The sequence below is a fragment of the Ambystoma mexicanum genome, chromosome 1q (assembly GCF_040938575.1).
Source record: "Ambystoma mexicanum isolate Mex_15411 chromosome 1q, UKY_AmexF1_1, whole genome shotgun sequence".
Lineage (NCBI taxonomy): Eukaryota > Metazoa > Chordata > Amphibia > Caudata > Ambystomatidae > Ambystoma > Ambystoma mexicanum.
The window spans coordinates 1,244,339,854-1,244,366,621 of NC_090922.1; the positions used below are offsets into that span (position 1 = coordinate 1,244,339,854).

General features: G+C 47.3%; 1 protein-coding gene across 6 annotated transcripts in view; it reads right to left on the minus strand.

The window, feature by feature from the left end:
* The window catches only part of PATJ (PATJ crumbs cell polarity complex component), a 3,332,662-nt gene that overhangs the window by 2,470,553 nt on the left and 835,341 nt on the right, over positions 1 to 26,768 (minus strand). For all 6 annotated transcript variants that reach the window (XM_069642041.1, XM_069642043.1, XM_069642045.1 and 3 more), the window contains one exon: positions 17,504 to 17,665. In XM_069642041.1, the coding sequence (XP_069498142.1) occupies positions 17,504 to 17,665 (162 nt within the window). The remainder of the gene's footprint in view (positions 1 to 17,503; positions 17,666 to 26,768) is intronic.

A 26,768-nucleotide genomic window follows, 5' to 3' on the forward strand; every position in this document is an offset into this window, starting at 1 on the left:
CTATTTCTTCCCCTTTTCCAGGTATATTGGGGTAAATTCCAATCTGAGACATGATCTAAAAGCCCCAAATCCCAATGTTCAAGGAACTTATCCCACCATATACCTCTCTTAAGGTTAGGCTGTAGCAGTTTCGGGGTAATCCCTCTCTCATTCAGCATAGAGCCCTCCGCACAGGAGGAGTTAAAATCTCCTCCCCTGATAATGCGATTTCCAAAGCCCTTCTCGAACCAACCACCCAGAATTTCTCCAAGGGAATCCTCCACTATATCAAGAGTCACCTTAAGAGGATTCCAGTATAAATTCAACAGCAGGATAGGATCTACATTATTCTCAGACGATAAAACAATACCCAGAAGCCATTCACTCGTAAAGATCACATTACCATGAAACCCCAGATTACGATCAACAGCAATGGTCAAACCCCTGCTAGGGCTCCCTGCTATCCGCCTCAATGCTAATGAGGAGAAAGTATAAAAGCCATCTATGTACGTGTCAGTGAGCATCATGGTTTCCTGGAAGAAATAAATGCGAGGGCAGGTGTAATTTTCTCCTTTAGTCAAAAATGAATTCAGATTTGATCCCCGGCATGAGTTCCAGGAAATAACCTCAATGTTAAAGCTGTTAGGAGCACCCATTACCCTGTCTAAGGGTCTCTAAAGTTTTAAGCGCTGGTTGCAACCATGACCAATCCTGACCACTATTAAGAAGGTGTTAGGCAGAAACCTGTGCAGTTCCCTTAGGGACCACTGCAAAAAGTTTAAGACTACAGTTGTTAGCAGTAAACCCAATTGGTAGCAGTCTGTACCACCCAGATTTACCTGGTAGCTGTGGCTGAGCAGTCAGACTTCTTTCAAGAAGAGTTAGACAGTATATAGAGTATACACATTAGGTACAAAAATATAGTAGCACAAGCAAACACTGACCAGAGCTTTGGTATAAAAGTATATAATTATTTATTTAAAAACACTCTTGTAAAAATACACTGGCACTAATATGTCAAGCAAGTTCGAACAGTCACTAGAAATATATACACCTCCCCGATTAATTATTCGACAAGTCTTAGGAAAAGAACACCACTTATTATCAACACAGAGGTGAGCGCTTAACCAAGATGGCACTCCAATAATTATTTAAAAAGGGAGGGAAAAGGCAGAAATAGGAAAACACACAATACCAACACTTTAAAAGAACCACAGCAAGTCAAGAAAGGCAGGGTTCTACTGTAGAGCAAAAAGTTCATAGGCCAGGCCCACTCTTGGGAGAGAGCAAGGCGGAATGTGCCCAAGATCACACAGTTGAAGTACACTTTAAAAGTCTTTGCAGATAGTTCCAAAAGGAGTTCGATCAGTTCAGAAAAGTTAGTTAACAGGTCCGAGGTCACCCCAGGATAGAGAGTCAAGGATTTACGGGACACCTTGGACGGTCTGTTGCAAGGGAGACCAGGCGGGACACAGTACCTGAAATGGTGAGAAAGCTCCAGCGGGGGCAGTTGTTCCTGGCAGCGGGTGCAAGTCGGTGCTTCGTCCAGGGGAAGAGAAGATCTCGACATGGAGGAAAGCTGGAGGTCGCTGCACTGCCAGCGAAGAAACCAGCTGCAGAGTTTCCCGGTTAAAAGGTACTACCCTTTTATTCGCGGTAGTGGTGAGGCGTGGCTATCCTGCCGCCAGGGTGCTTGGCACGGGCGATTCGACCACGAGACGATCCAGGAAGGGGAAAAAAAGGGCGAACTGGTTAACCCCACCAGCTCAAAGGAAGAAGGCTCTCCTGGAAGAAGATCTTCTCTGTCGTTGGGAAGTGGTGAGTCGGTTCAGCAGGGCTCCACCAGTGGTGTCGTCGTTGCAGGTCGGCTCAGCTTCTCCCTCTTCGGATTCTTTAGGTCCTGTGGCGACCTCTGAAGTTCCAGTCCCCAAAGCCCTGCTTTTATGCAGAAAACCCCCATTCATCAGTTCTAGCTGTCAATCAAACATGCTAAGTGGTGAGCTGGGCCAATCACACAAGAGTGCGACTTGAGTTGCCGAGGCAACTCAGTCCAGGGTGCCTATTCCCCCCCCTCCCACACATCCTGTGGACCCAGACAGAGTGGCACCACTTTTGGAGGCTTCTGTGCAGAAGCCCGCCAAAAGTGGAACAAAGGGCTCGACTTGGGTTGGTCCTGGCAAAAAGACTCAACCGGGGAATAAATATTAAATAAATAACCCGGCGGTATCTTTAACATTGCACCAAAAAAGTGGTGCGTTTAAAATGAATGGGAAAATCCCATAGGAAATATTCTGGTGGAATATTTTGCGTGGTATCCACTGCCAACAGCCAGAAACTCTACAAGGGGGGACTGGACAGTGCCCCCTTGGAAAACAGAGCCAGGGGCAATCTAATTACCCCTACCAGTACTTCCACAATATGATGGTTTGTACTGGTTCTGTTCACAATTTGAGACTAGTAAAGCCAATGGTGACTTTACATGCCCTGGGAGACAGTAGTCAGTCCCAGGGTATGGAGTCTATGTTTGGGGGTCACTATGACACCCCTGTGTTACTGCACTGAGGGTGCTGTGTAACACACATACCAAAAACACATGAAGCCCTATGGAGTAAAAGACCCAATCGCCCATAAAACACATTACACAGTCAAAGGACATTCTCAAATCATGCCTAAGAGTGGGAGAAAGAGTCTCACTCTTAGCAGGAGAAAAAAATAAACCCCAAAAATCCAGCAAAGCTGCTGGGGGACTCACTAGGTTGGCGACATTAACCTATACAGAGAATTCTCCCTAACAGAAGGCTAGAAATTAGAGCCAATGCTGGGTCTGAGTTTTCTGATTTTTTCGTACCCAATTGTACAATTTGTTCCGTTTGGATGTTGATCGGTTCCTTTTATTGAAGGAAAGTCTCGGCCTCTATCATCCGCTAGTGTAGACAGACCATAACCCAAAGAATTAAGGTTTTTTTCTAGGGCATGCACCATATCTGCCACCATCACTGAGTGAAAGCAGCTTACCATTCTATGATTATTGTGATCAGGTAGAGAAATGGCGTCTATATCGTCTGTTATAGCCCGCAATAAAGGAATTTTTTTGAACAAATTCAAGAGATGCGTTCTATTTAGACTAACCTGAAAATCTGTTTTATTATTAATCCAACCAAATATCTTCCCTGTAAGGATCTTTGAAAGGGGCTGTACCGAAATAGACTGTCTTTGTATGATCTAAAAAAGGTTTTACCAATGCATTTCCTTGAGTATCCTGAATTTCATAGGCCTGCGTGTCTAAGGGTCTTTCCCCCACAATATTAAAAGTAGAACCGCTCCCACTCTCAACCACGGCAGTTGGTCCATTAAAAGGGGAAGTAGTGGAGTATACTATCAGGGCCGTTTCTTGAGCAATGGGGAGGAGATTAATTTGTTGCGTACCTATAGATGTTCTAGCATGTTTAGTGCTAGTTATTTTTCCAAAGGCTGTCATCTTAGTTTGTTTAGTTTGCGGGCGATCTTGACCAATTCTCAGTGAATTACCCTCTTTGTTAATAACTTCCCCCGCACCTGCCCTTCTTCTCTATTAGAGCCACTAACTGCCCCACTATCAAACTCTTCTTGAAAGGGAATATTCCTAATTGCTTTAAGAATGGAGTTTCTGCCTTTAATTTTAGTATTAGGCATATTTTTAGTTTTTTTGAGCATCCTAACCTGTTTTTTTGTTCTTTTATGTTTGAACACACGAGATTGGGGTACCTCATTAATGTCATAATTAGAAGTATTGGCAGGATAAACTTCGTCAGGCTCCATCGATCTACCCATTTCCGATACTCGGTCTGTCGGTTTTTTCTCAATATGTTTTGTTTTTTGTTTACATTTTTGCCCCTTTTTAGGAGAAATTTATTGGATAATTATTGCATCCTCACTGCTAATATTCAGACATTCCACCTTATTCGATGTTACCCTATTGTACTCCTGGGCACTAGAAATTTCTGTGTCCTGTTCTTGAGTATGCCCCCCTGTTGCTATCGCGATGGCATCCAACAGAACAGAAGGACTATTAGGACACCTCAATTCATTTCCATATTTATCATTCTGTGTTTTTTTATCTCCTTGACTTGGGAGTTCTTGGTCTGCTATCTCTATCTGACGAGGTAGGGCAATCCCCTGAAAGCATTACTTCCAATAAAGTGGTAATTTTAGCATCCATAGTTGTTAGCCTAATGCTTTGTTCCGCTCTATATTTATCCTGTTCATTCTGCTTTTGAATATTTTGTTCGTTATAGGTCTTACCCTCCACCAGGCCTTCCAAAAATGCCAACCAAGTAACTAATTGATTAAAGACAGCTTGTTGGCCTACCATAGAACCACAAAGCATCTCTTGGGACTCCCCCATGTTTTTCAGAGCCAAATTTAAACTAATATGTAGGTTAGATAGGAGGGGTAGAAGATAATCTCCTCTATCATCCCTACCCGAGCAACATTTTTCCTGTTTGTCCTTCCCTACAATACGAGATTCCAATATTGCCTGATCAGGTTCAGTAGAGCTATCCACTGTTTCTGGTCGGTTATAACCATGCCGTCCGTTTGAGTACAAGCAATCTTGCTATATCCAAGAATCTTAGGGGCCTCTAATGTTGAGGTAGTATGATTTGTTGCTTATCCTCTTGTTGTTTCCCCCACATAATCATATCTCTAGTTTCTGAGAGTGCACCCCTCAGCGCCCCCTCATATAAACTCTGCACTCCCTTACCCTGGGATAGAAGTTTCCCTGCTGGCATCTCTAAATCGATAATTTCTTTAAGCAGATCCCCCGTAGCATCCGCCATCAGCAAAAAGGAATCGTCCAAATCACCCCCCATCCCCCAATAGGTTGATTAAGATTGTGATGAGGGGAAATGGGGATCCCTTTAAACTGTTCTCCCCAACTAGCATATTTAGACTGGGTAGGGCTAGTAACAGACAGTAGCTTATTCTGTTCACCTTTTCCAAAAATAAACCCTGCTGGTGAAATACGAGTGGAATAATTTGTATCAAAAGGGTATTTACCCGTTATTTCCAATCATATTTCGCCTTAATACATCTGGGCCATGGATTTGCCTAGCTTTCATTTTTTCACTTAAAACAGCCTTCTGAAATGGACTAGATGCATGAAAACGAACCACCATTTTAGTACCAAGTAGACTCTGTTGAAGACATTCTTCATCCGTAAGTGCTTGTCTACAGTGCAGCTTGTCCCCATTACCCCCAAGTGCCTCTGTATCTAGTATGTCTAGATTTCCCCCAATAAGCACTTGTGTCTCCAGAGCTGTTAGATTAATGATGGGTGGTCTCTCCACACTCACCTCAGATGTGAGATTAGGCCCGCCATCATTAATTTCAGCAGATACATTAGAGGCAACATTATTTTCCATATTATCTATGTTAACAGTCACCTCGCACTGGATCGGAGAGCCCAGCTGACCTTCTACTACCTTATACTCTGGACTCTCAACAGTTTCAAATCCGCTTCTAAGTGCAGGCATATTCAAGTAAGTTAATTAAACGGGGAGCACTTCCTGAGAATAGATGAGGAGAGTAAAAACTTGCAGCTTCTAAAAAAGCTCTTAAATTTTAAAAAGTAAACAGCGTAATAATAGAATAGTAGGTTTTTAAAAATGCACCAATGTAAAAAAAACATACCAATAAAAATCTAATGTATATCTAGGGGGGAGGAAACTCACAACCCTGTATAGAAATTAGAAAAAAGTAAGAGCTGAGATAGATAATTATATCATTAAAATCTAAACGACATTCAACAAATGTTAGGTTCAATATAGCATGAATGTAAAAATGTATATATATTTTGTTTACACTGCCTTGGGAACGCCCGATGGCTTGAGGAGCAGCCTTAGTCCGTCTCTCCTCCCCAGTGTCCAACTAAACAAAAGCAATAGGCCAAATGTGTCCCATCCTTTAATAGTTTAGCTAAACCTTCAAAATCTCAAGTAGCGACCATACAAGGGTAAAACCTAAGATTAGCTGTAATTGTCACACAATACCTGGGATCAAAGAGAACCCTTCCACAGTCTCCCAGTGTCCTACTTAATAGGCGAATACAACAAAGTTATAGGAATATTGCAGGCAGATTGTAATATGAATAGAAGCTTGCCGATGTATCGAGACTGCCCATGAAGTCTCCTCCGTATCCCGACACCACCCAGAGCCAAACAGCAGACAAACAGTACTATAATTGCTGTGCCCTTGTCCCCGCTGTGGGCTTAACGCCGCAAGGGTGGCTGGACCTGCAATAAATGTTCAAAGAGGGTCATGTGATCAATCACGCGTCCTAGTCGGGCTCAGCCTCCTCCAGGAAGCGAGGGCAAGACAGCAAGAGCTCTTGTCAGCTCGCAGTGCTGTTTAAACAGACGAAATGAAGGTAAATATTCCTTTCAACAAAGCGAACCTTCACTGGGCAGCAAAACACTTGGCAGACTAGTAAACCAGGCACCTACAATTGCATGAGAAGTCCTGGCAGGAGCGTAAACCAGGCCGTTGCAGACCTACAGGAAGTCCCAAGAAAGGACTGTGTATGTTGTACAAAGATTGTGGAAGTGAAAGAGGAACTGTTACTTATGAATCTAAGAAGTCCTGGCAAGGGAGTATACCAGGCAGTTGCAGATCTAGAGGAAGTCCCAAGAGAGGATTGCGTTTGTTGAACAAAGAAGGAACTTTTAGACCAAGAATCATTGGTGTTAAAGAAGAATACAGGGGAAGGGAATAAACCTCTGGAACCAAGGCTTATTACTCTTGATGAATTTTGTATTAAGAAGGAACTTTTTTTAAAGACGGAACCACAAGGCTAAGTAGCTTTGTAACTGTTAGACCGAGAAACATTGACATATTATTAAAGAATGCAGGGGAAACGAATTACCCTCTGGAACCAAGGTTCTGTTACCTCTGCAAACTTTTACATTGGAGTTGTTCTATTTATTTTATTTATAAACACTTTTTGCAATTACCAGGTTAAAGATATTTCCCCTTTCACCTTATTTAATTTGTAGCGTGGGGGGGGGGGTCAGGATAGAACGTTTGGACACAAGGTTGGTTTTGATTTTGACATCCTGACAGTCAGATCCTTCGTTTCTGGTTTTAAGTAGACACATTCGACTCAGAGCAAAGTCAGAGAGGCCTTTTCTCAAACTTTTTTGTGTTAATAAAAGTCTATTTTTTAATAGATTTTTTAAACAATCAAATAACAAACATACATGCAGTGACGCGAACATCATACAACATATAACCACTGTTAGGCAGAAACCTGTGCAGTTCCCTCTGGGACCACTGCAAAAGATTTAAGACTACAGGTGTTTGGCAGTAAACCCACTTGGTAGCAGTCTGTACCACACAGATTCACTTGGTAGCTGTGGCTGAGCAGTCAGACTTCCCTCAAGAAGAGTTAGGCAGTATACAGAGTATTCACAATAGGTCAAAAGAACACAGTAGAATAAGTAAACACTGACCAGGGCTTGGTGTAAAAGAGATATTATTTATTTAAAACCACATCTAGAAAAACACACCGGCACTAATAGTAAGCAATTCAAAAACACGGTCACTAAAAGATATACACTCCCTTAAAAGAATATTAGACAAGTCTTAAGTAAAGCCCCACTTCTTTTCAGACAGCGGTGAGCGCTTAACGCAGATGTCACTCTAATAATTTGTTTTAAAAGGGAGAGAAAAGCAGAGAATAAATTGAAACAGGTCCCAACACTTTTACAAGAACACAACAAGAGAAGAAGGCAAAGTAAAACCGTGAAGTTAGAGTTCAGTAGGCTGGATCCACTTTAAGAGGATCAAACGAAATGTGTCCAAGGTCACACGGTTGCAGTGCACAAAAGTCTTGAAAAGGTTCAAAAAGAGTTGGACCAAAGAAAGGGATCAGCTAGAAGGTCAAGGCGGCCAGCCCAGTGCAGAAGGTTAAGGGGTTATTATTACCTTGTAGCAATCTTTAGAAAGGGAGGCCTGGCGGACACGGTACCTTAAAGTGGTGAGAATACTCCAGCGGGGGCAGTTGTTCCTGGCAGCGGATGCAAGTCGGTGCTTCGTCCGGGGGAAGAGAGGATCTCGTCGGGGAGGTAAGACAGGAATCCGTTGCACTGCCAGGGAAGAAACCAGCCGCGGAGTTTCTCAGGTAAAAGGAGCAGTCCTTTGATTCGCGGTCCAGTGGTAAGTGGCTATCCGGTTGCCGGGGTGCTTGGCACAGGCAATTCGACCACAGCCGGTCTGGGGTGCGAAGAGAAGAAGGTGAACTGGTTGTGCCTACCAGTCAGGGGAAGAAGCCTCTCCAGCCGGGAGATCTTCTCGGTCGTCGGGAAGTGGTGAGTCGGTTCTGCAGGGCTCCACCGATGGTGTCGTCGTGGTAGGTCGGCTCAGCTTCTCCCTCGTCGGATTCTCAGGTCCTGTGGCTACTTCTGAAGTTCCAGTCCCCAAAGCCCTGCTTTTATGCAGCACACCCCCATACACTCAGCCTAGCTGTCAATCAAACATGCTAAGTGGTGGGCCAATCACACAAGAGTGCGACTTGAGTTACCAAGGTAACTCAGTCCAGGGTGCCTAAACCCCCTCCCACACCTCCTGTGGTACCCAGACAGAGTGGCACCACTTTTGGAGGTTTCTGTGGAGAAGCCTGCCAAAAAGTGGAACAAAGGGCTCGACTTGGGTTGGAGTCACAGAAGAGAACACAAACGCCATTTTAGAATCGAGTCCTGGCAAAAAATACCAACCGGCGAATTAATATTAAATAAATAAACCGGCGGTATGTTCGAGGCTATGAGAATTAAATCATTAAAGTTGGTAGCCTCGAACAATGGGAAAATCCCATAGGGATATATTTGCGGTCGAATATAAAAAGTAGTATCCACTGCCACCAGCCAAAACTCGATCAGGGGGGACGGAGATGTGCCCCCTCGACTAACAGACCCCGGGGCAATCGAATTGCCCAGACCAGTATGTCCACAATATGATGGTTTGTACTGGTTTCTGTTAATAATTTGGGACTAGTAAAGCCAATGGTGACTTTACATGCCCTGGGAGACAGTAGACAGTCCCAGGGTATGGAGTCTATGGTGGGGTGTCACTATGACACCCCTGTGTCACTGCACGGAGGGTGCTGTGTAACACACATAGTAAAAACACATGAGACCCTATGGAGTAAAGGACCCCATAGCCCATAAAACACATTAACAGTCAAAGGAACACCATAAATCATGTCCAAGAGTGGGGGAAAAAAAGAGTCTCACTCTTGGCAGGAGAAAGAAACAAACTCCAGAAATCCAGCAAAGCTGCTGGGGAACTCACTAGGTTAGGAAATTCAGCCACTTCGAGCACTTGGGTCTTGCACTTGGCCCTGTTAGCCATTTCTGCGTGTGTTCCTAGGGTATGTTCCAGTTAAAGTCGAGGAGGCATGCTCTTGTCTGCCCGTTTCTGGCTGGCAATGGGACTCATAGGTGTTGCACATCTGTCTGTGTCCAGGTAAGTGTCATTCATCTTGTTGCTCACTAGGGCCTTCCAGATCAAGCTCTGCCAGGTGGGCAAACCAACTGTACCAGTGTATTCCACGCAGCGATCCCTGCACAACTGTTGTGCGTACCTTTTGGCGCTCTGTGCCATACGGTCGACTCGGCCAGTGACCATTTTTTGAGGTCTGCCCACCAAGTCTCGATCTCTGGGCCAGTTTTTGATTTCCAGGCCATTGCTATTCGGCGTTTCGCCAGGATGCACATTAGGTCCTTGCTTTTAGCCAGGTGCTCTAGCTGTCTGTTACCTCTTGGGAACAGTCCCAGTAAGTCTGATTCTGTAAGCGAGGCATGCATCTGGATGCCTCCGACTGCAGCTCTCGTTTTGATCCTCTCCCAGAAATCCACAATCACTGGACAGAGCCAGAACATGTGCAGCATGTCTGCGTTGTCTGTGGCACACCTAGGGCACGCATGTTTGACTTTGCTTCCCATCTTGGATAGTCTGTTCGGGGTAAGATGGTCTCTTTGCGTACATATAGTTGGGTTAGCTTGAATCTTGCATTTCTGGAGACTTTTTTTAATGTACAGCAGGGCTCTTCCCCGTTCCGCATCCGTTAGTACCCTTCCCAGTTCGGTTTCCCATTTGTTGTGTGCAGGCAATACTGCAGTGTCATAACTATGCAGGAGCAGTTCGTACAATCTGGACACAGTGTGTCCACCTTCCGCCACATCAAACCATGCCTTTGGCTAGGGAGGATAGCTCAGGGGCAACATGCTCGCCTTGGAAGCAAGACGACACAGGGCATCACAGGTTTAATTCCCGGGTCCGCGCTTTGAAACCTCTGGGTATTAAGCGTGTTATAAATAACTTATCATATCATCGAGCACTATGTTCGTTCCTTCTCCCCTTTCTAGCCCAGGCCATCTTTTAGTGATTGTCTTCACTATGCTTTTGCGTAGCAGGAATTGGCCATTACGTATGTCATTCTCTTTCATTAGGCTGTGGAATTCAATCCAATGACCCTCCTGCCATAGGTCACCTACTTGGGTTATACCTTTGCCTTCCCATTGCCTCCGATATGCTCTAAGCCTTTCCAGTTTGTTATCAGTGAGTCCCGCTAGGGGGATGTATGCAAAACAGGGGTCTGGGATTTTTAGACTCCTCCATGCCCTTCGCCATAGGGCTATGCCCAGTGTAATAAGCAGGGGGGTTTCTGGTGCGGGCCTTCTTCATCCATATAATCTCTCAGATAGCAATGGCACAGTGTGGGTTGTAGAAGTAGTGTGTCTAGGGAAAGCTCATCCCTCAACCAATTTACTAGGAACTGTAACAGTCCTGCCAGGTAGTACAGCTCGAAATGTGGCAGTCTGATCCCATCTTGGTCGTAGTCCTTCTGTAGCGTGCATAGGGTGACTTTATGCCTACTCCCACCCCACAGAAATTCTCTTATAGTCGTGTTCAGGTGCCTAAAGAACATTTTGGGTATGTTATAGCGTATGTTCATGAAATGGTATAGTAGTAGGGGGAGCACTATCATTTTCAGTAGTGCCGCCCTGCCCGTCACCCCCAGGGGCAGTGTCTTTCAGAAGGTAATGGAGCGTGAATACAAGTCTGTTTATGGAGTTTATATAGCACTTTACTCCAAAGCGCTTTACAGTATAACAGTACAAAAGAAAGAAGCACATTTACAAACTTGAAACAAACCAGTGGTACAGTATATAGAACAATTCACACAAAAGGAGGGGGTGGGGGGGGAGTTCCTAGATGGTCTTAACGCCCTTGGGTGGTTACAGCATCCAATATGAGGTCATCAGGAGGGGGGGAGGGGGCAGGGCTTTGGGGTGGGGAGAGGTAGGGGAGGAGAGTCAGGGAGGAGTGGAGAAGAAGGTCTTTCAGGGAGGAAAGTTGCCATGTTTTGTAATCAAGAGCATGGAAACTTTGTATCCAACTTTCCTTTCTGACTCCTCACATTACATCTCCTAGGTGGTTTTAAGCATAGTGGGCTCACCCCCTAGTCCCAAATAGAGTGGCTCCCTGAATTTGTCACAAACCATTTAACGAAGTGACAGCAGGAATCATGGTTAATTGAATGATCACTGGGAGATTCAAACTAACTAGGGGTATCTGAGAAGGTGGCCCCTTTTTCCCTTTGCTTTTGCAATGGTTCTTGTACCTTTCAGAGTGGATATGTAGCGACCCAATATTGAAAGAGTCCAGATGGCCATGGAGAGGAGAAGAGCATACCTTCCTATATGCGGACGATATTTGGCTATACTTGGGAGACCCCCAGAAATCATGAGAGAGAGTGATGGATATGTGAAGGCATCATGAAGCAAGATACAGACAACAGATTCAAAGTTCAAAAGCAAATTGTTTACTAAATCAAATGGCAGAATGGTTGAAGGCCTAAATTGCCCTATGCTAAGGTGGGATTTTCCTACCTGAACGAAACTAAGGAAAGTTTGAGTCAGAAAGTTCAACTTAACGTCGGTCTGTGTCCAAAACCTAACCTTGCCCTCACAACTAAAGCTAATGAATGTTTAGGGATGTCAATAACACAAGAAATGGTGATCAACAAAGTTCTGAGCTTCTTCAGCTCTTAGGTTCCGTTTCAGCTCCCCTTCCACAAGTTCAAGAAAGTTACATAAAAGTCTCAAGATTACCTTCCTCAAGACAATATTTGCAGTTCATCAAGTCTCAGGGTTCCTTTCCCCAAGAATTCAATGGAACAACTTGTGTTGGTTTCAACCTTTCAAAGTTCCACTTAAATCTTGGTTCACTTGACCCTCCTCCTGGTTCGCCTCACCAGCTCACTCACAGTTCTCTTTCTTGAGTTTATTAAACAATGTCTTTGACTTTCACCATTCAGGGCTCACTGGTGTAGGCGCAGTTGTTTGACCACACGGTCCACGCACCACAGGTCGCAAAACTAGAAACCCTAAGCTCTTCAGCCCTACCAGGTTATTCTAGACTTGTCCCTCTGTACAGATTCACATTTATAATGTATCACCTTGTCAGCCTCTTTGCTTTGTGCGCAGCTTTACGATCTTCTAGTTTCTCCTGGTTTCTCCTGGTTAGCCTCTTGGCTTTGCCATAACGTGTCACATAGTCTTTGGCCTTGCTGTACTACTGCATCTGTTCATAAAGTTTACTTTGTGGTGGTCTTGTTCCTTGCCACCTTTCTATTGCACCTATTCACACTTGTGCTCTCTTTCCATAGGTGACTTTCAAATGGGTGCTTTCCCTTCTGGCTTCCATCAACTATTGGCTTTGCCCATACAGTTTTATTCAGTTCAGAGTTCAATATGCTTAACTTCGCGGTTGCTTCGCTACTGGTTGCTCGCTGCCCTGTCTGCTCTTGCCTGCCGTCTTGCCACCTGCTCCCTCTCTCCGCTTTGCCTCGATAAGCACTCCAGTCACCTCGTTGCAGGCCGATCTCCTTCCCGCAGCGTGCCACGTCTCCTGCTTCCCACCAGCAGGTTTTCTCTGGTCTCTCTCCTCTCTGAACTGCTCGCCTTCTTATACTCCTGACAATTGCTAAATTACCCCAGGTGTGGGTCATTTGGTCTAAGTGCCTGATCGCTACAATACTTTACATGCCTCTTCCTCGTCTCAGTACCAGAGTGGTGAAATAAACCATAGTGTTCATCCCTCTTAGTCGTCTCTTCCTCATCTCAGTACCCTCCTATGTAAAGTGTTGGAAAATGAGGGGAGCTGCATGACAATAGCCCATAAATGCTGGGGGAGGGCTAGGCTTGTCTTCAATAGAAAAAGGGGATACCATGTCTCGCCTGAGGGTACATCACTCACAATCCCCAAGGACCCTCCACCCAAGCAATCCTCCCTTGCTTCTCCAGCCCCGGGGTCAGGATCCAAAAGTGATGGCCTTTCCCTGGCCACCTGAGAAGAGTATCCAGGTTTCTCACAGGTATCAACTAAATTGGGCAGGACACAGGATTAAAGACTAATTGGGATAAATCAGTGCAGTTTCCAGTAAAAGGGTGCGTGGATGCAGTATGTTGAATTCTCCATGTGGATTGCAGGTGAAGGATTTAAATACCTGGGACTACAGATATGCTCTGATTACAAGTGATTAAACAAAACCAACCTATCTCCCATGGTAAAACACTTCACCTTAGACAGAAATCACTGGGAGAAACTTCCACTGTTGCTTACTGGTTCTTTATCAAATTATTTCCTGCCATAGATTTCTCTAGCTGGCACAAAACGCACTAGGTGTTTCGTAAATATTTCCTATTATACTCTCTCCTTCATAAAGTGTGTCTGCAAAAACAACCTAACTGCCCCCAGCCCACTACCCCCCACGCGTTCACTAGTAGGTCTGGCCTAGCTACAGTCATCTTACTTAGATACCTGGAAGATACCCTTCCACCTGCACCCAAGGAAATCTCCACCATATATTCCCACACACCAAAAACCGTACACTCTTATGACTGCAAACATTATGCCAACAGCAGCCTGTCGAAACTGTGGGCCCCGAGCTGCGTGCCTGAATCAGCCTGGGAACAGACTGGGCCTGCTGCCACGTCAACCCATCCGGTTGGGTCCAGAAGGAAGAAACCCTAGTTGTATTTGCGGTATTACCCAAATTATTTGTTTACAATTATTCGAATGAACAATTGAACGATTTTAAAGTGTCACAATTGACCTTTTCACAATTGACCGAATTGTGAAGGTCAATTGTAACATATATGCGGGGGGAAACCCCCCACCCAACGCAAACCATATATAGGGTTTTGGGGGGGGGGGAGGGGAGTTTGCTTTGGGTGGGAGGTTGCCGGGGGGGGGGGGGGGTTCCCACCGCATATATGTTACAATTGACCTTCACAATTCGGTCAATTGTGACAAAGTCAATTGTAATTCGAGCAATTGTAACTCGAACAATTCGTATACAACCGTATTTGCAGGCAGCCTGGTAGAAAATCATCCCTGCCCAGCCCGTAGCCGGGAGCGCAGCCAGTGTATGGACCAGTCAGCATGGGCATGCACCCAGTCGGCCCACCCTGCGGCCAGGCCGGGCGGATCCATAGAAGATTAAGGAAATCAGCCCGCACATAGTGAGGGTGGTTTGGCAGCATAGTGGGGAAGTCCACACCGGTGGCTCCATCAACAGAGCATAAAAAAGGAGCCTGTGGCTTTCTCGCTCACCTGCACTACACAGGTGGAGTGATGGGGGTGACGGACTCTGGGCACTACATTTCCTGAGAGAAGCAGAGAGACCAGTCAGTGTGTGCAATGGCACCCCAGGGAAAGTGGCTGCTGTGAGGATACAGGAGTCCTGCTGTAGGACCACAGTGAGTACAGCAGGCCCCTAGGACATGTGGCCCCCACGAAAATGAATATTGTTCTGCGAGGCCAGCAGCGGGGAGCTCAAAGCTCGGTGCACTCCTGCGGCACTAGGCACTGCCTGAAGATCAAATGGTTGTGGGGCCCTAGCAGCGGTGAACGCTGCATCCCCTCGCAGGCATGCAGTGCCACTGGTAGAGACTTGACGAAAGACTGTACAATGGTGAGCGTGGTGCCCCAGGCACAGACATGAAGAGAACAGTGACTGGGGGCGGCCTAGCCCCTGAGAAGTAGTCTTGCAAAGAACTGTGCCTGTTGCTAAGATTCATTCTAAACTTTCATGCCATCACCTTTTGGTTTTGCTTAGGTCACCCTGAGTGGGACGGGTATGCCCTGATGTGGGTTCCAAGCCTGCTGGGCCTAGAGACCCAATCTACTCCTCACTGATGACGCCCAATAAGCTCAAAACATGTCTGGGGAACCTTTTGGTCTCGTGCAGAATGGATATGACCTATCAGTTTGGTCAGGACTGCCCCTTTTGGGATGGGACCAAGCCTGATTTGCATATGGTCTTTCCCGCCTCTGTAGTGGTTTGGCAGGATGAAAACGATGGTCTGGAGGGTTGCCCGGAGCTGTGCCTGCGTTTAAAATTAATTCTAAACCTTCCCACTATCTACTTATGGTTTTGCGCAGGCCCACATCCCATGGCACAACCACAGCCAGCAAGGTACTGTGCCAGCTATAAAAGACCCTGGGTGTGACCGTTGGCTGCAGCAATCACACCCATATAATGTACATGCCATTGCAGAATTCTGTGTTTATTGATGTGCAGAAGTTTATTTGCATAGATAAATGGATTTATGTATTTATTTAGGTAGATACATATATTTGTTTATATAAGAGATGGACAATGGTTTGGACGATGGGGGGCATGGGGGGATAGGTAATACCCTGATGCGAGGGCGTAAGTGAAAGTGGTGGCCTACCAGAGGCTGCCTAGGCAAAGGGGCTGCCTGCCAAGGCCATCCTCTGGCTCTCTTCTTGGGTGGGTTACACCTGGAAAGGCATGAGGTTATGGTCAGTTAGTCCACCCTAAGGGTCCCTCCATGACCCCATCCAGGTGGAGTGGGTGGGCACAGCAGATCCCATGCCAACAAATAGGGAAATTTTAGGATTAAAGGGAAAGTGTAAACAGGGTCCCCCGAGGGGGTCCTAAATATCTACCATGGCGTCTGGTGTCCTGTGTGATGGATTATTCATACAAACTAGTAGTTCCTACTATGCGACAATAAAGGAAACATCAATTTGAGGATGCCGTCCACATGGAATCCTGCTATGGAGAGTGTCTAAAAGCACAAAGCAGTGATATATAGCGTAAATATACAGTTAAAGGTAGTGTTGTAAGAAGCTTTGGATCGGATGAAATTAGGATGCATCTTATATGTACTTTCTGAAAAATTGCTGTATTTCGAATATATGTATTGTAATATGTTTGCCATGAATTATGAATTGTGTATTATATGTTATGATTACCTGATGTTTTGGGATTTGATTCATGTATACATATGCACAGGAACTTCACTGTTCAAATTAAATAAACTTTTACTAATATTGTCCTCTATATGGTTACCATGAATAGTATCATGAAATGCAAGTAATTTGAATGATTTGAAATCATTTCAGACCATTTTTGTTCTTGAGATTATGGTTACTCGGTCTGAGAGTGATCATTTGGGACAATCACAAGTCCAAATGGTCAATTATGTGCCAAAGACATGTCATAGCGCAAAGAAACTGGACTACAAAAAATAAAAGTTACCAAAGAAGGATACCGAAGCATACAAAGCCAGTGGGAACAACATTTTGTAATCAAACGGACAAAGATACAGGTCAACAGAACTGTCTAGGGAAACTTGCAGTAAGAAGCCATAACAGTGGGGCACGACTTGCATGCTCATGCTGAATAGAGCAAATAAAAGTAATATTTTGATCTTGATTTATGGATTTTAATGATGCTTTCCATCACGGCACTGGGCACTATACATGAACACTGAAGATGTATTTTAAAATAACCAAAATAGTAAAGAAAAGTCAAATCGGTTCTTCCCAGAGCTGAATTTTCTCTGTTAACAAGATTTCACTTGGAACCTGGCAGTTTCAACAGGTTTCCAATATACCTTCATCTAAATAAGAATATTCACAAGATACAGTCTGAAGGCTTCTTCATGCATTTACTCTTTAAGGTGGTGTGCAGGCTTTAGCTTTAATGTTTGCAATTATTTCAGAACATTCTTGTATCAATATCAATATACCAGGACTGCCATGTGTCCTCATCACTAAAGTTGAAGTGGTTATTAAATCTTCCTACAATCTTCTATGTAGGGTCAGTTTGATTGTAAGGTAAAACAAGGTGATTGCCTAGGCCGCCCCTCCAAGGGCAGAGGACAATAGATTTTCACTTAAAGAAGCAACTGTGGCTCTACTGTAATGGGCAGACAAAACACCACTTCATCTAACTTGGCAAATACCTTTGCTGCAGCCCTCCATCCACTGAATATGCAGTTCGAACTTTGAACAACATCCTTCAAAATAACACAAACATACATACATTCCCTGTTATTTTAAGTGTCCCTAACCTACACATTTGAAGGTAGACATCACTGCTTCATTTATAGGCGCATCTGAAACAGAGGATACCCTAAAATCATCATGGAATATTTTTAATAATTACCTTCTCCTCAGGGAGTTGTATCTTCACAGGCACATCTACATAGGACTCACTGCCATCATCAAATGAGCGCCTAGCGCAAACTAGGGTAAAAGGAGGTGGAACCTCTTTAAGGAAGGAGACTGCCTCACGGCGAGATTTGCCATACAGCTGGGTGCCATTTACCTACCCAAAAAGAAAATTTAGAAATACATTAGTCAATGTGCAATATTCTATATATTTGTATAACCTTTCTATTGAAATAAAAATATTATGACATTTTAAATGTCCGGTTCACTTTAGTCAATATAAAGAAATCACACTTGATCAAGAAATCTACTTAAGATAGCGTGTGTTTTTGGCCCAACATGATGTGACCGGGGATTGTTTGTGCCCCCTTTCATCAAAAGAAATACACAATTACGATTGTCTAAGACATGCACAAGCATGTAATAATCAGTGCTATTTCCTCAAGACGCTTGTAGTAGAGGATCCACTTAAATTAAGAGAACAGCTATTAACAAATGCAATTCACCATATTGACTATTTTAAACACATAGCCAGTCTTACCAAAACGTGTATTGCCAGTTTACAAGGTTTTCGATTAAATACAATGTGATCCTAACAGTTTCTAAAGAGCCACATTGATTGGGTCATGGGTGCACAAACGGGCAAAGCTAGAATGACCAGTATCATATAGGGCTATCACTCAATGATAGGCAGTTAATCTATGTCAAGAGTGAATTTTCGGAATAGAAAAAAACTTCAATTGAAAAAACATACGTCCACAGCTTTCATCCCCTATAGTAATTTGTTTTCTCGAAGAGATCATATTCCATTTTCCTTTCACTGTATTATGGCTTTTCTTGTAATGTGTAATCATGATCTATAGAGAAGCGATGACTCCCAAATATACATATGCTTAAGTGATGTTATACAGATGTTCTATATTGATTTAACAAATATATATTAAAATCTAGAGTAAAGTAGACCTAAGGGGGATCAATAAATGGAATGAACAACACAGCTGAGGATGGAAAGTAGAGAGAATCTGTATGGCATTGGTACAGTGGGGTATTTGGTTTCTTCACTTATGGTATGTGGTATAAGGGATGCATTTAGAAAAAATAACCTCATACCACTAACTTATACCAGCCTACGCTATAAAGAGGCATATTTGCTTATGCCGCTTTAGAAAATATAGTGCACATTAGTCTTCCTCCTACATGGAGCACAGAATCTTTGCCACAGGGATTGCATGGATCCTAAATGTGTATCTTTTAGCAAATGGTTCTGATCTAAACTAGAGTGTAAACCTACCATCTCCCCCTCTCTTGTCCCCCCCACACCTCCCCGAGGGTTGTGTAAAATAATAAATACCATGCTCACTTCGGTTTAACGTGACAGACTGAGTGTTTAAACTTGTACAGGTCTGACTGCCTGCCACCAATGTGGCCTACCCTTGGTCTGATGTTAGGGCTAGTGAAGACAACACTCAGTTCATAACAATGATTTATGATCATCTTTGCATCATCTTTTTACCTCTGCTTGATTATCTACCTGGTCTTAGCTAGCATCATAGGTGGACCTAAAAACAAGGCTTTGGAATGTTATAGCCGGCCAAATGGCATGGACATGGTCTTGTGGTGACAGCAGATTGAAACTGGACTATTACTGCCCTATTAATTTATCAAGTTAGCACTTGTTAACGGTGGGGATTGATTATGTGTTTGGAAATGATATCGGGCCACACACAAAGTTCCATTGTATCAATGCAAACTACAAGACATTGATAACTTGCATATCCCCCGCCCCCACATCTAAATACTGGTTCTTGCAGTGGAAGTACATGAAATAAACTGACCTCCATGACAAACTGGTGCTTGGTTATAGATTTCTGCTAAGAGTGTCACAGTATGTACCCCAATTTGGAAGTCTCAGCACTGTGGAAGATAGTGTTGTAACTCTGTGTGAGGTAATAAAACAGGGCATACCTACACAAATGAAGCATAGCTAGGTTTCTGGCTCTGCTCTTTTCCAACAACTAGAGTTTGATTTAAATAATGCATTGTGGCCATGGTTGAATAAAATATTACAGGAACAGTATTCCACTCACTATTGGGGTGGAAACACTTGTAAAGGCAGTGGAGAGAAGTCTGAGTCCTAGGCTTGTAGTTCGAAGAAGTATTTGTTGCTAAAATTCAGACCAGGTGTCGACAGCTGTTGGAAAGGCCAAGGGTGCTGTCTATTCATGTTTCAATGTGAATAGTGTAGTGTCTGTGCCTTATAGCCTCACATTGTATCAACAATGAAAAGACTGCTTAGAAGTAGGGTGTGGAGGGACAACTAATGGAAGTCCCTATTGGCCTCTGTGAGGAGCTGGGAATGAGACACGGACAAAGATGGCTTATTGGTTTGGTTACAAACTTTTATTAAATGAAAAGGGGGTTGGAAATGCCTCACTATCCCTAATCTAGGAGCTGTTTCCCTACCTCAACCAAAACGAATAGGTATTTCCTTTGTCAAGATGTCCAAAGCAAAAATACATCCTGTGTCCGAAATCCTATTTTGGCCCTCACACTCTAAAACTAACTCAAAAGGTGCAAAATATATGGTCTGTCTCTCGCTCTAAAAGTGTGCAAAATTTCAAATCCAACACAAAAGGTATAAATCCAACCAAAAAGTTCCAAATGGACAATATTCATAGATCCAGGTGATAGCTCCCTTGCCCAGGTTTCTCTTACCAAAAAGTTCAAACAGAGACTAATCAAGTTCCTTGAGGCCCAAAAGGATAACTCTCTCCTTTTGGTATTAAAATCCACTCTCGGGGGAATGGCTACCCTCCCCAGGTTTCTCTTCACATTCAAAGCAGATTAGAATTCTAAGGGTACGAGTCTCCTTAGAATTCTGCTTTAATTGTATCATAAATTGGGTGTAGATCCAGGCTCGTAGGTCACCTGGTATACTCCCCTGCCAGGCTCTTTTCCAGATTTACAACAGTTCATAATCATAAGTCATGGTTATACCTTAAGATGTCCTTACAACAGCAGGTTATCAGACATACTGGACTTTGCCTGGTGCACTCATGCCAGGTTTTGGATATAGTCTTTTTCACTTATTTTCATGTAGTTAACTTTGACTGGTATACTCTCCTGCCAGGACCTATGCAGTTATTTTCAATAATGTGGATCAGTACTTCCCATCTGCTCATATTGCCAACAATGTATGTTTCGTACTTTTCATCTGTTCACTCTTCATTAAGTTTTTTATTATGGGTCAACACACAAGGTCTCTCTCTCTCCAATTTCCCTCTTTGGTCTTCCCAAGTTTATATTGAGGGTCCCATAACCCAGTCCCACCATCTAGGGCTTTCGTTACACTGCCCAACAGTACCTCGGCCTCCCAACCCTTTCCCTGGGCTCACCGGCTTTCTGCGTATGGCTTCTCGGCCTTCCCAACTCCAAGTCAGGTGTTTTTCTGGCTGCTGCAGCTCTTCCTGCTGCTGTCAGTGTGGCTGGTAATGTCTGTACTCTGGACAGCTTCCCAGCCTCTGCAGCCTTCAGGAAGTACGACTTGCTTCCTCGCTCTCTACTCCGGTCTGGAATCCTGCGCTACCGCCGATACCATGCTTGAACATGAGCTGGATAACTCCATGCTTCTCTTCCCAGCATGGTTTTAAACCATGTCGGGCCAATTGTATTTTCCCAGTGACTAAACCACTGCAGTTGGTTCTCGTGGAGAGTAGAACAAGTTACTGGTAACGTTCTTTCGACTGGATGTTCCTCCAACGCATTCCACATCTTTGACATGTAATGTACACAGCTGTGCACTTCAGAAACTTTTCGGCAGTGGGCGTACTGCGTCGATGGCGTCGGTTCCATGCCCCTCGAAAGCCTCCGTCGAGGGCAACGTCACTGGATGTTATTCCCCCAGAACGTGTGGCACCAGTCTGATGCCTGCTGGACTGCACTTAGCCTTGCGGAAAACAGAAGCTGCAATTGCATATGAAATGCTCCTGAGGGGCAAGCTGGGAGGGCGATGTGGAACGCGTTGGAGGAAAATCCAGTAGAAAGAAAGTTAACCGTTGGTAAGGAACAAGTTACTTACCTGTAACTGTTGTTCTCCAGCATGGGTCTGGCATGGATTCACATGCTCATGAATATTCCCCGTCGTCAGGCTAGGAATCCTCGGTAAAGAAAAAACCAGTATCAGTTTCGTTTCTGATCTGTCTTTCGTAGTAATAACCAATCACTGGTCTCTGCGTCATACTGACCACAGCCAATGACTGCCCTCTACCTAAGCCCCGCCTCTGGCAGCCATCTTCAGATTTGGAAGCACGTGAAGTGGCAGTATGACCAAGTGAAGAGCCGCAGAGGGGTAGGCGGGAGGGTTCGCATGTGAATCCATGCCAGACCCATGCTGGAGAACAACAGTTACAGGTACGTAACTTGTTCCTTCTCCAGCATGGGGTCTGGCATGGATTCACATGCTCATGAATAAAGAATACATAGCAGTACACACATGCACAACCACGGGAGGTGGCAAAGGCTCAACATTAAGCATTACATCAAACTCAACATTAAGCATCTTACCTCCTCACCAGGCTCACCTCAGGCGAACAGGTTGCGCAGCACTGCTTGGCCGACCCTGGACTCCTCCCTGGAATCCCGATCGACGCAGTAGAATTTCGTGAAGGTGTGCGTCGACCTCCACGTAGCAGCCCTGCATATGTCCAGCAGGGGCACACCAGAAAGGAACGCCGTGGTAGCTGCGATCGCTCTGGTGGAATGGGCTCTCGGACGGCCAGGCATGATACAGCCGGAGAGCCATCTGGAAATGGAAGCCTTCGAGAGTGCCTTCCCCTGATTGACAGGTCCAAAATTCACAAAGAGTTGTGACGTCTTCTGAAAACACTTCGTGTGGTCCACGTAGAACTTTAGCGCTCTAGCCACATCCAGCGAGTGCAAAGTCCTCTCAGCCGGCGACGAAGGCGACGGGAAGAACACAGGCAACACCAAGGGTTTGTTGAGGTGGAAGTCCGACGGCACCTTGGGCATGAAGGAGGGGTGCGTCCTGAGCACTACCCTTGTGTCGTGAAAAGTCAAGTACGGGGCCTTGCAGGAAAGGGCCTGGATCTCTCCCACTCGTCGTGCGGAGGTGATGGCCACAAGAAACGCTGTTTTCCACGACAGAAACTTCAACGGGGCCAAGTGCAGAGGCTCGAACGGAGGTCCCATGAGCTTGGTCAGCACCACGTTGAGCTCCCACGCCGGGGCCGGAGCCTTCACCGGCGGGAACGATCTGAACAGTCCCTTCATGAACTCTTTCACCAGACGATGAGACCACAAGGACGTCCGCCCCGTGGTTCTGGTGTATCGGGAGATCGCAGCAAGATGAATCTTGATGGACGCGTGTGCCAGTCCAGCTTTGGCCAGTGTCAGCAGGTACGGCAGTACTTGGGGAGCCGTAATCCGTAGAGGGTTAATCTTCTGTGCGTGGCACCAGACAGAGAACCTCTTCCATTTGTGTCCGTAGCATTTCAGAGTCGAGGACGCCCTGGCCTTTGCAAGAACCTCTCTGCAGTCGGCCGGTATGTCGTATCCTCCAAACTCTAGCGCTGCAGGAGCCAGGCCTGCAAGTTCAGCGATTTCGGGTCGTGGTGGAGGCTGGCGCCTCCTTCCCTGGTGAGTAGATCCGCGTCCACCGGCAGCTTGATTGACGGGGACGCTGACAAGTCCAGAAGGTCCGGGAACCATATCTGCCTCGGCCACGCAGGTGCGACGAGGATCATCCTGCACCGTGACCTCTTGAGCTGGTTGATGAGCCGGATCAGCAGTGGCAATGGAGGGAACGCGTAAAGGAACAGGCCCTCCCAGGGGAACGAGAAAGCATCGCCCATGCTCCTCGCCTGGGGAAACCTGCTGGCGAACCTCCGGCACTTGGAGTTCGTCGCCGTCGCGAACAGGTCCATCTGGGGTGTGCCCCACCGTCGGAAGAGGCTATCCACTAGATCCTGCCGTAGTTCCCACTCGTGGCACGAGCGCAGCTCCCTGCTGAGTGAGTCGGCGATGGTGTTTTTTATCCCTGCCAGATGAAACGGCACCAGAAATATCCTTTGGGTGACGGCCCAATGCCACAGGTCCTGCGCCTCCTTGGACAGTGCTGGGGACCTGGTTCCGCCCTGTTTCCTGATGTAAAACATGGTGGTGGTGGTGTCGGTGAAGATCCTCACCACCTTGCCCTTGAGGGACGGAAGGAAGGACCCGAGGGCCCAAAACACTGCACGGAGCTCCAGGACGTTGATATGTAGTGATTTCTCCGTCGGGAGCCAAAGGCCTCTTGCGTGCAGATTTTCGGTGTGCGCTCCCCACCCTTCCAGGGAGGCATCCGTGGTCACTGTCTCCTGGTGGGCTGGGGTCTGGAAGCCCATGCCCGCCGTCAGATGCACGCGGGTGCCCCACCACCGGATCGCTCGTCGGAAACTCGAGTGTGATCCTTTCCTCAAAGCTGCCCGTCGTTTGGATCCAGCGCGCGTCCAGGAACTCCTGCAACGGGCGCATCCGGAGCCTGCACAGGGGAATGAGGTAGATGCAGGAAGACATCATTCCGAGGAGGGACTTGATGGACCTCACCTTGGCCGCGTCGGCCACCAACATCCGTTGTACCTTGCCCAGGATGGCCCTGGTCCTCTCCTCCGACGGGGAGGCCAGAAGGGACACTGTGTCGAGCCTCGCTCCCAGAAACAGTGCGTCTTGCGCGGGTACCAGGTGGGATTTGGCGTAGTTCACGGAGAATCCCAGGTCCGTGAGAAGCTGGACGGTCCTTGCCGTGTGGTCCACGACGAGCTCCCTCGTCTTGGCTCGGATGAGCCAGTCGTCCAGGTAGGGGTAGACGTGGATCCCCTCTCGGCACAGCTGCGCCGCCACCGGTGCAAGGCACTTGGTGAAAACCCTGGGTGCCGACCGTAGTCCGAAGGGGAGGGCTTTGAACTGGTAGTGACGCCCTTGGACCACAAACCTGAGAAATTTTCGGTGCCCCCTTAGGATGGGAATATGGAAGTAGGCATCCTCCAAATCCAACGACGACAGGAAGTCTCCTTCCTCCAGCTGACCCAGGACGTGCTGGAGGGTGACCATCCGGAACTTCTGATTGATGAACTTGTTCAGACGTCGCAGGTCTAGGATGGGCGCCATCCTCCCGTCTTCTTCTTCACGAGGAAGTATCTCGAGTAAACTCCGGAGCCCCGAAGCCTCTTTGGGAAGAGTTCGATGGCGCCCTTCCTGAGCATCGCCTTTACCTCCAGGAGAAGCTGCGGGACGTGAAGCTCTTTCCTGGCCACGGGGGGGACGCGCGGGCACCTTCTTTGAAACTCGAGCGCGTGGCCCCGGGCTAAGGCGTCCAACACCCAACGGTCGGTGGAGATGGACTCCCACACGCTGACGAAGCTCGCCAGCCGGCCTCCCACCGGGGTGCTTCGGTGGGGGCCCGACCCCACGGCCGGTTCAATCCTGTTTCGACGAGGCTTTGCCGCCTTGACCTCCTTGGCGACGACGGCGGGGTCCGCCCGACTTGCCTCGTCCCCTATAGGCCTCCTGAGACGACGAGCGGGCCGCTTGACGATAGGTGGAGAAACCGCCGCCGGAACCTTTGGAGGCGCCCTTGCCTCCGCTGCTCCGAAAGGGCGGCCGTCGTTGTTGCAGAACCCCAAGGGCCCGGGCCGTCTCCGTGTCCGCTTTAATGGCCTGAAGGGAGTCGTCCACTGTTTTCCCAAACAGGTTGTTCCCATCGAACGGCATGTCCAGGACTCTGGTCTGAACGTCGTGACGGAAGTCCGTAGCCTTGAGCCATCCACGCCGCCTAAGGCACACGCCGTTGCCCAACTGGCGAAATCCCGTATCGGCGATGTCCGTCGCAATAGTGATGGCGTGGTCCGACGCCACCTCACCTTCCTGTAGGATCTCCAGGGCATCCGCCCTCTTGTCGTCCGGTAGGAAGTCCAGCAGGAGAGCCAGTTTGTACCATAGCTCCCTGTCGTAGCGGGCCACGATAGCCAAGGCGTTGGCCGCCTTAATCGTCGTCGCTGCAGACGAGATGACCCTGCGTCCCATAGAGTCCAACTTCTTTCCCTCGCCGTCCGGCGGGGAAGTCGATGTGGAGGCCGCACCCCCCCCTGCTTTCTTCCTGGCCGCCGCGGAGACGACGGAGTCCGGGGTAGGCTGCGCCCGGAGGCACAGGGGGGCCGCGTCCGGGACCCGGTACTTCTTTTCGTACCGGTCTCTTCTCGCTGGCGTCGTGGAAGGGTTCTTGAGGAGGGCGAGGCCCTCATCCCAAATGTCGTCCAGTAGAGGCACCGCGAGGACAGTCTTCCTCTTGGCCTCGCACCGTTGATAAAGGAATCCTTCCTTTTTCTTCTCCTCAGGGCAGAGTTGGAAAAGATCGGACGCCCTGGCGATCATGGAGTGGAACGATCCAATCTCGTCGGGCGGAGAAGCCCTGGTGGGAGGTGAGGACGGAAGATCCTCGTCGTAGACCTCCTCGTCCGTACGGGTCGCGGCCGTGTCAGTCCCCGTATCATCCCCTCGAGTCGTGGATGGGGAGGAGGGCTGGACGGGGCGCGACGGCTGAAAAGGAGGTGGAGGGTGAATCCTTCTTTTCTTGGGAGGAGGAACGCCAGAAGGTCCCGGTTCTGGGTCCCCCGACGGGAGTGGTTCCTCCGCTGGCAACGGTAGTCTCGTCCTTATCTCCGTGCATAAGGACTGTATAGCCAACAAAATGGCCGCCGAGTTGTCATGCGGCGCTGGCAGAGGGGAATCCGACGGGCGATCAGGGGCCCCGTCGGCGCCCTCGACGATGTCGTCGTCACCCGCGTCGGGATCCATCCCAACGGGCCGGTCTTCTTCCACGCCGTCGATCAGCTCTTCCTCCGAGGTTGAAGCCGAGTCTACGACGACACCCTGCCCCCCCTTTTTCTTCTCCGCCGGAGATTTCACGGGGGTCCAATCCATGGGCATAAAAGAGGACTCCCTCCGAGGTGGCAGGGAGACTCCGAGCCCCGAGGTCGCCACCACTGGCGTAGCCTCCACAGTCTGAGTCAGGGCCGCCGCGACAGTCTCGATACAGGCCTTGGCCGGATGGATTAAGGCCTTCACCACCTTAGGTGCGCTCACCGCCTTACCCTTGAGGGGGGGGACACTGCCTCGCTCCCCCTCCGATGGGGCCTTCGAGCTCGACCGGGGCCTCTCCAGGAGCTTCGCCGGGTGCTCGGCCTTCCTCTTACCCGACCCAGAGC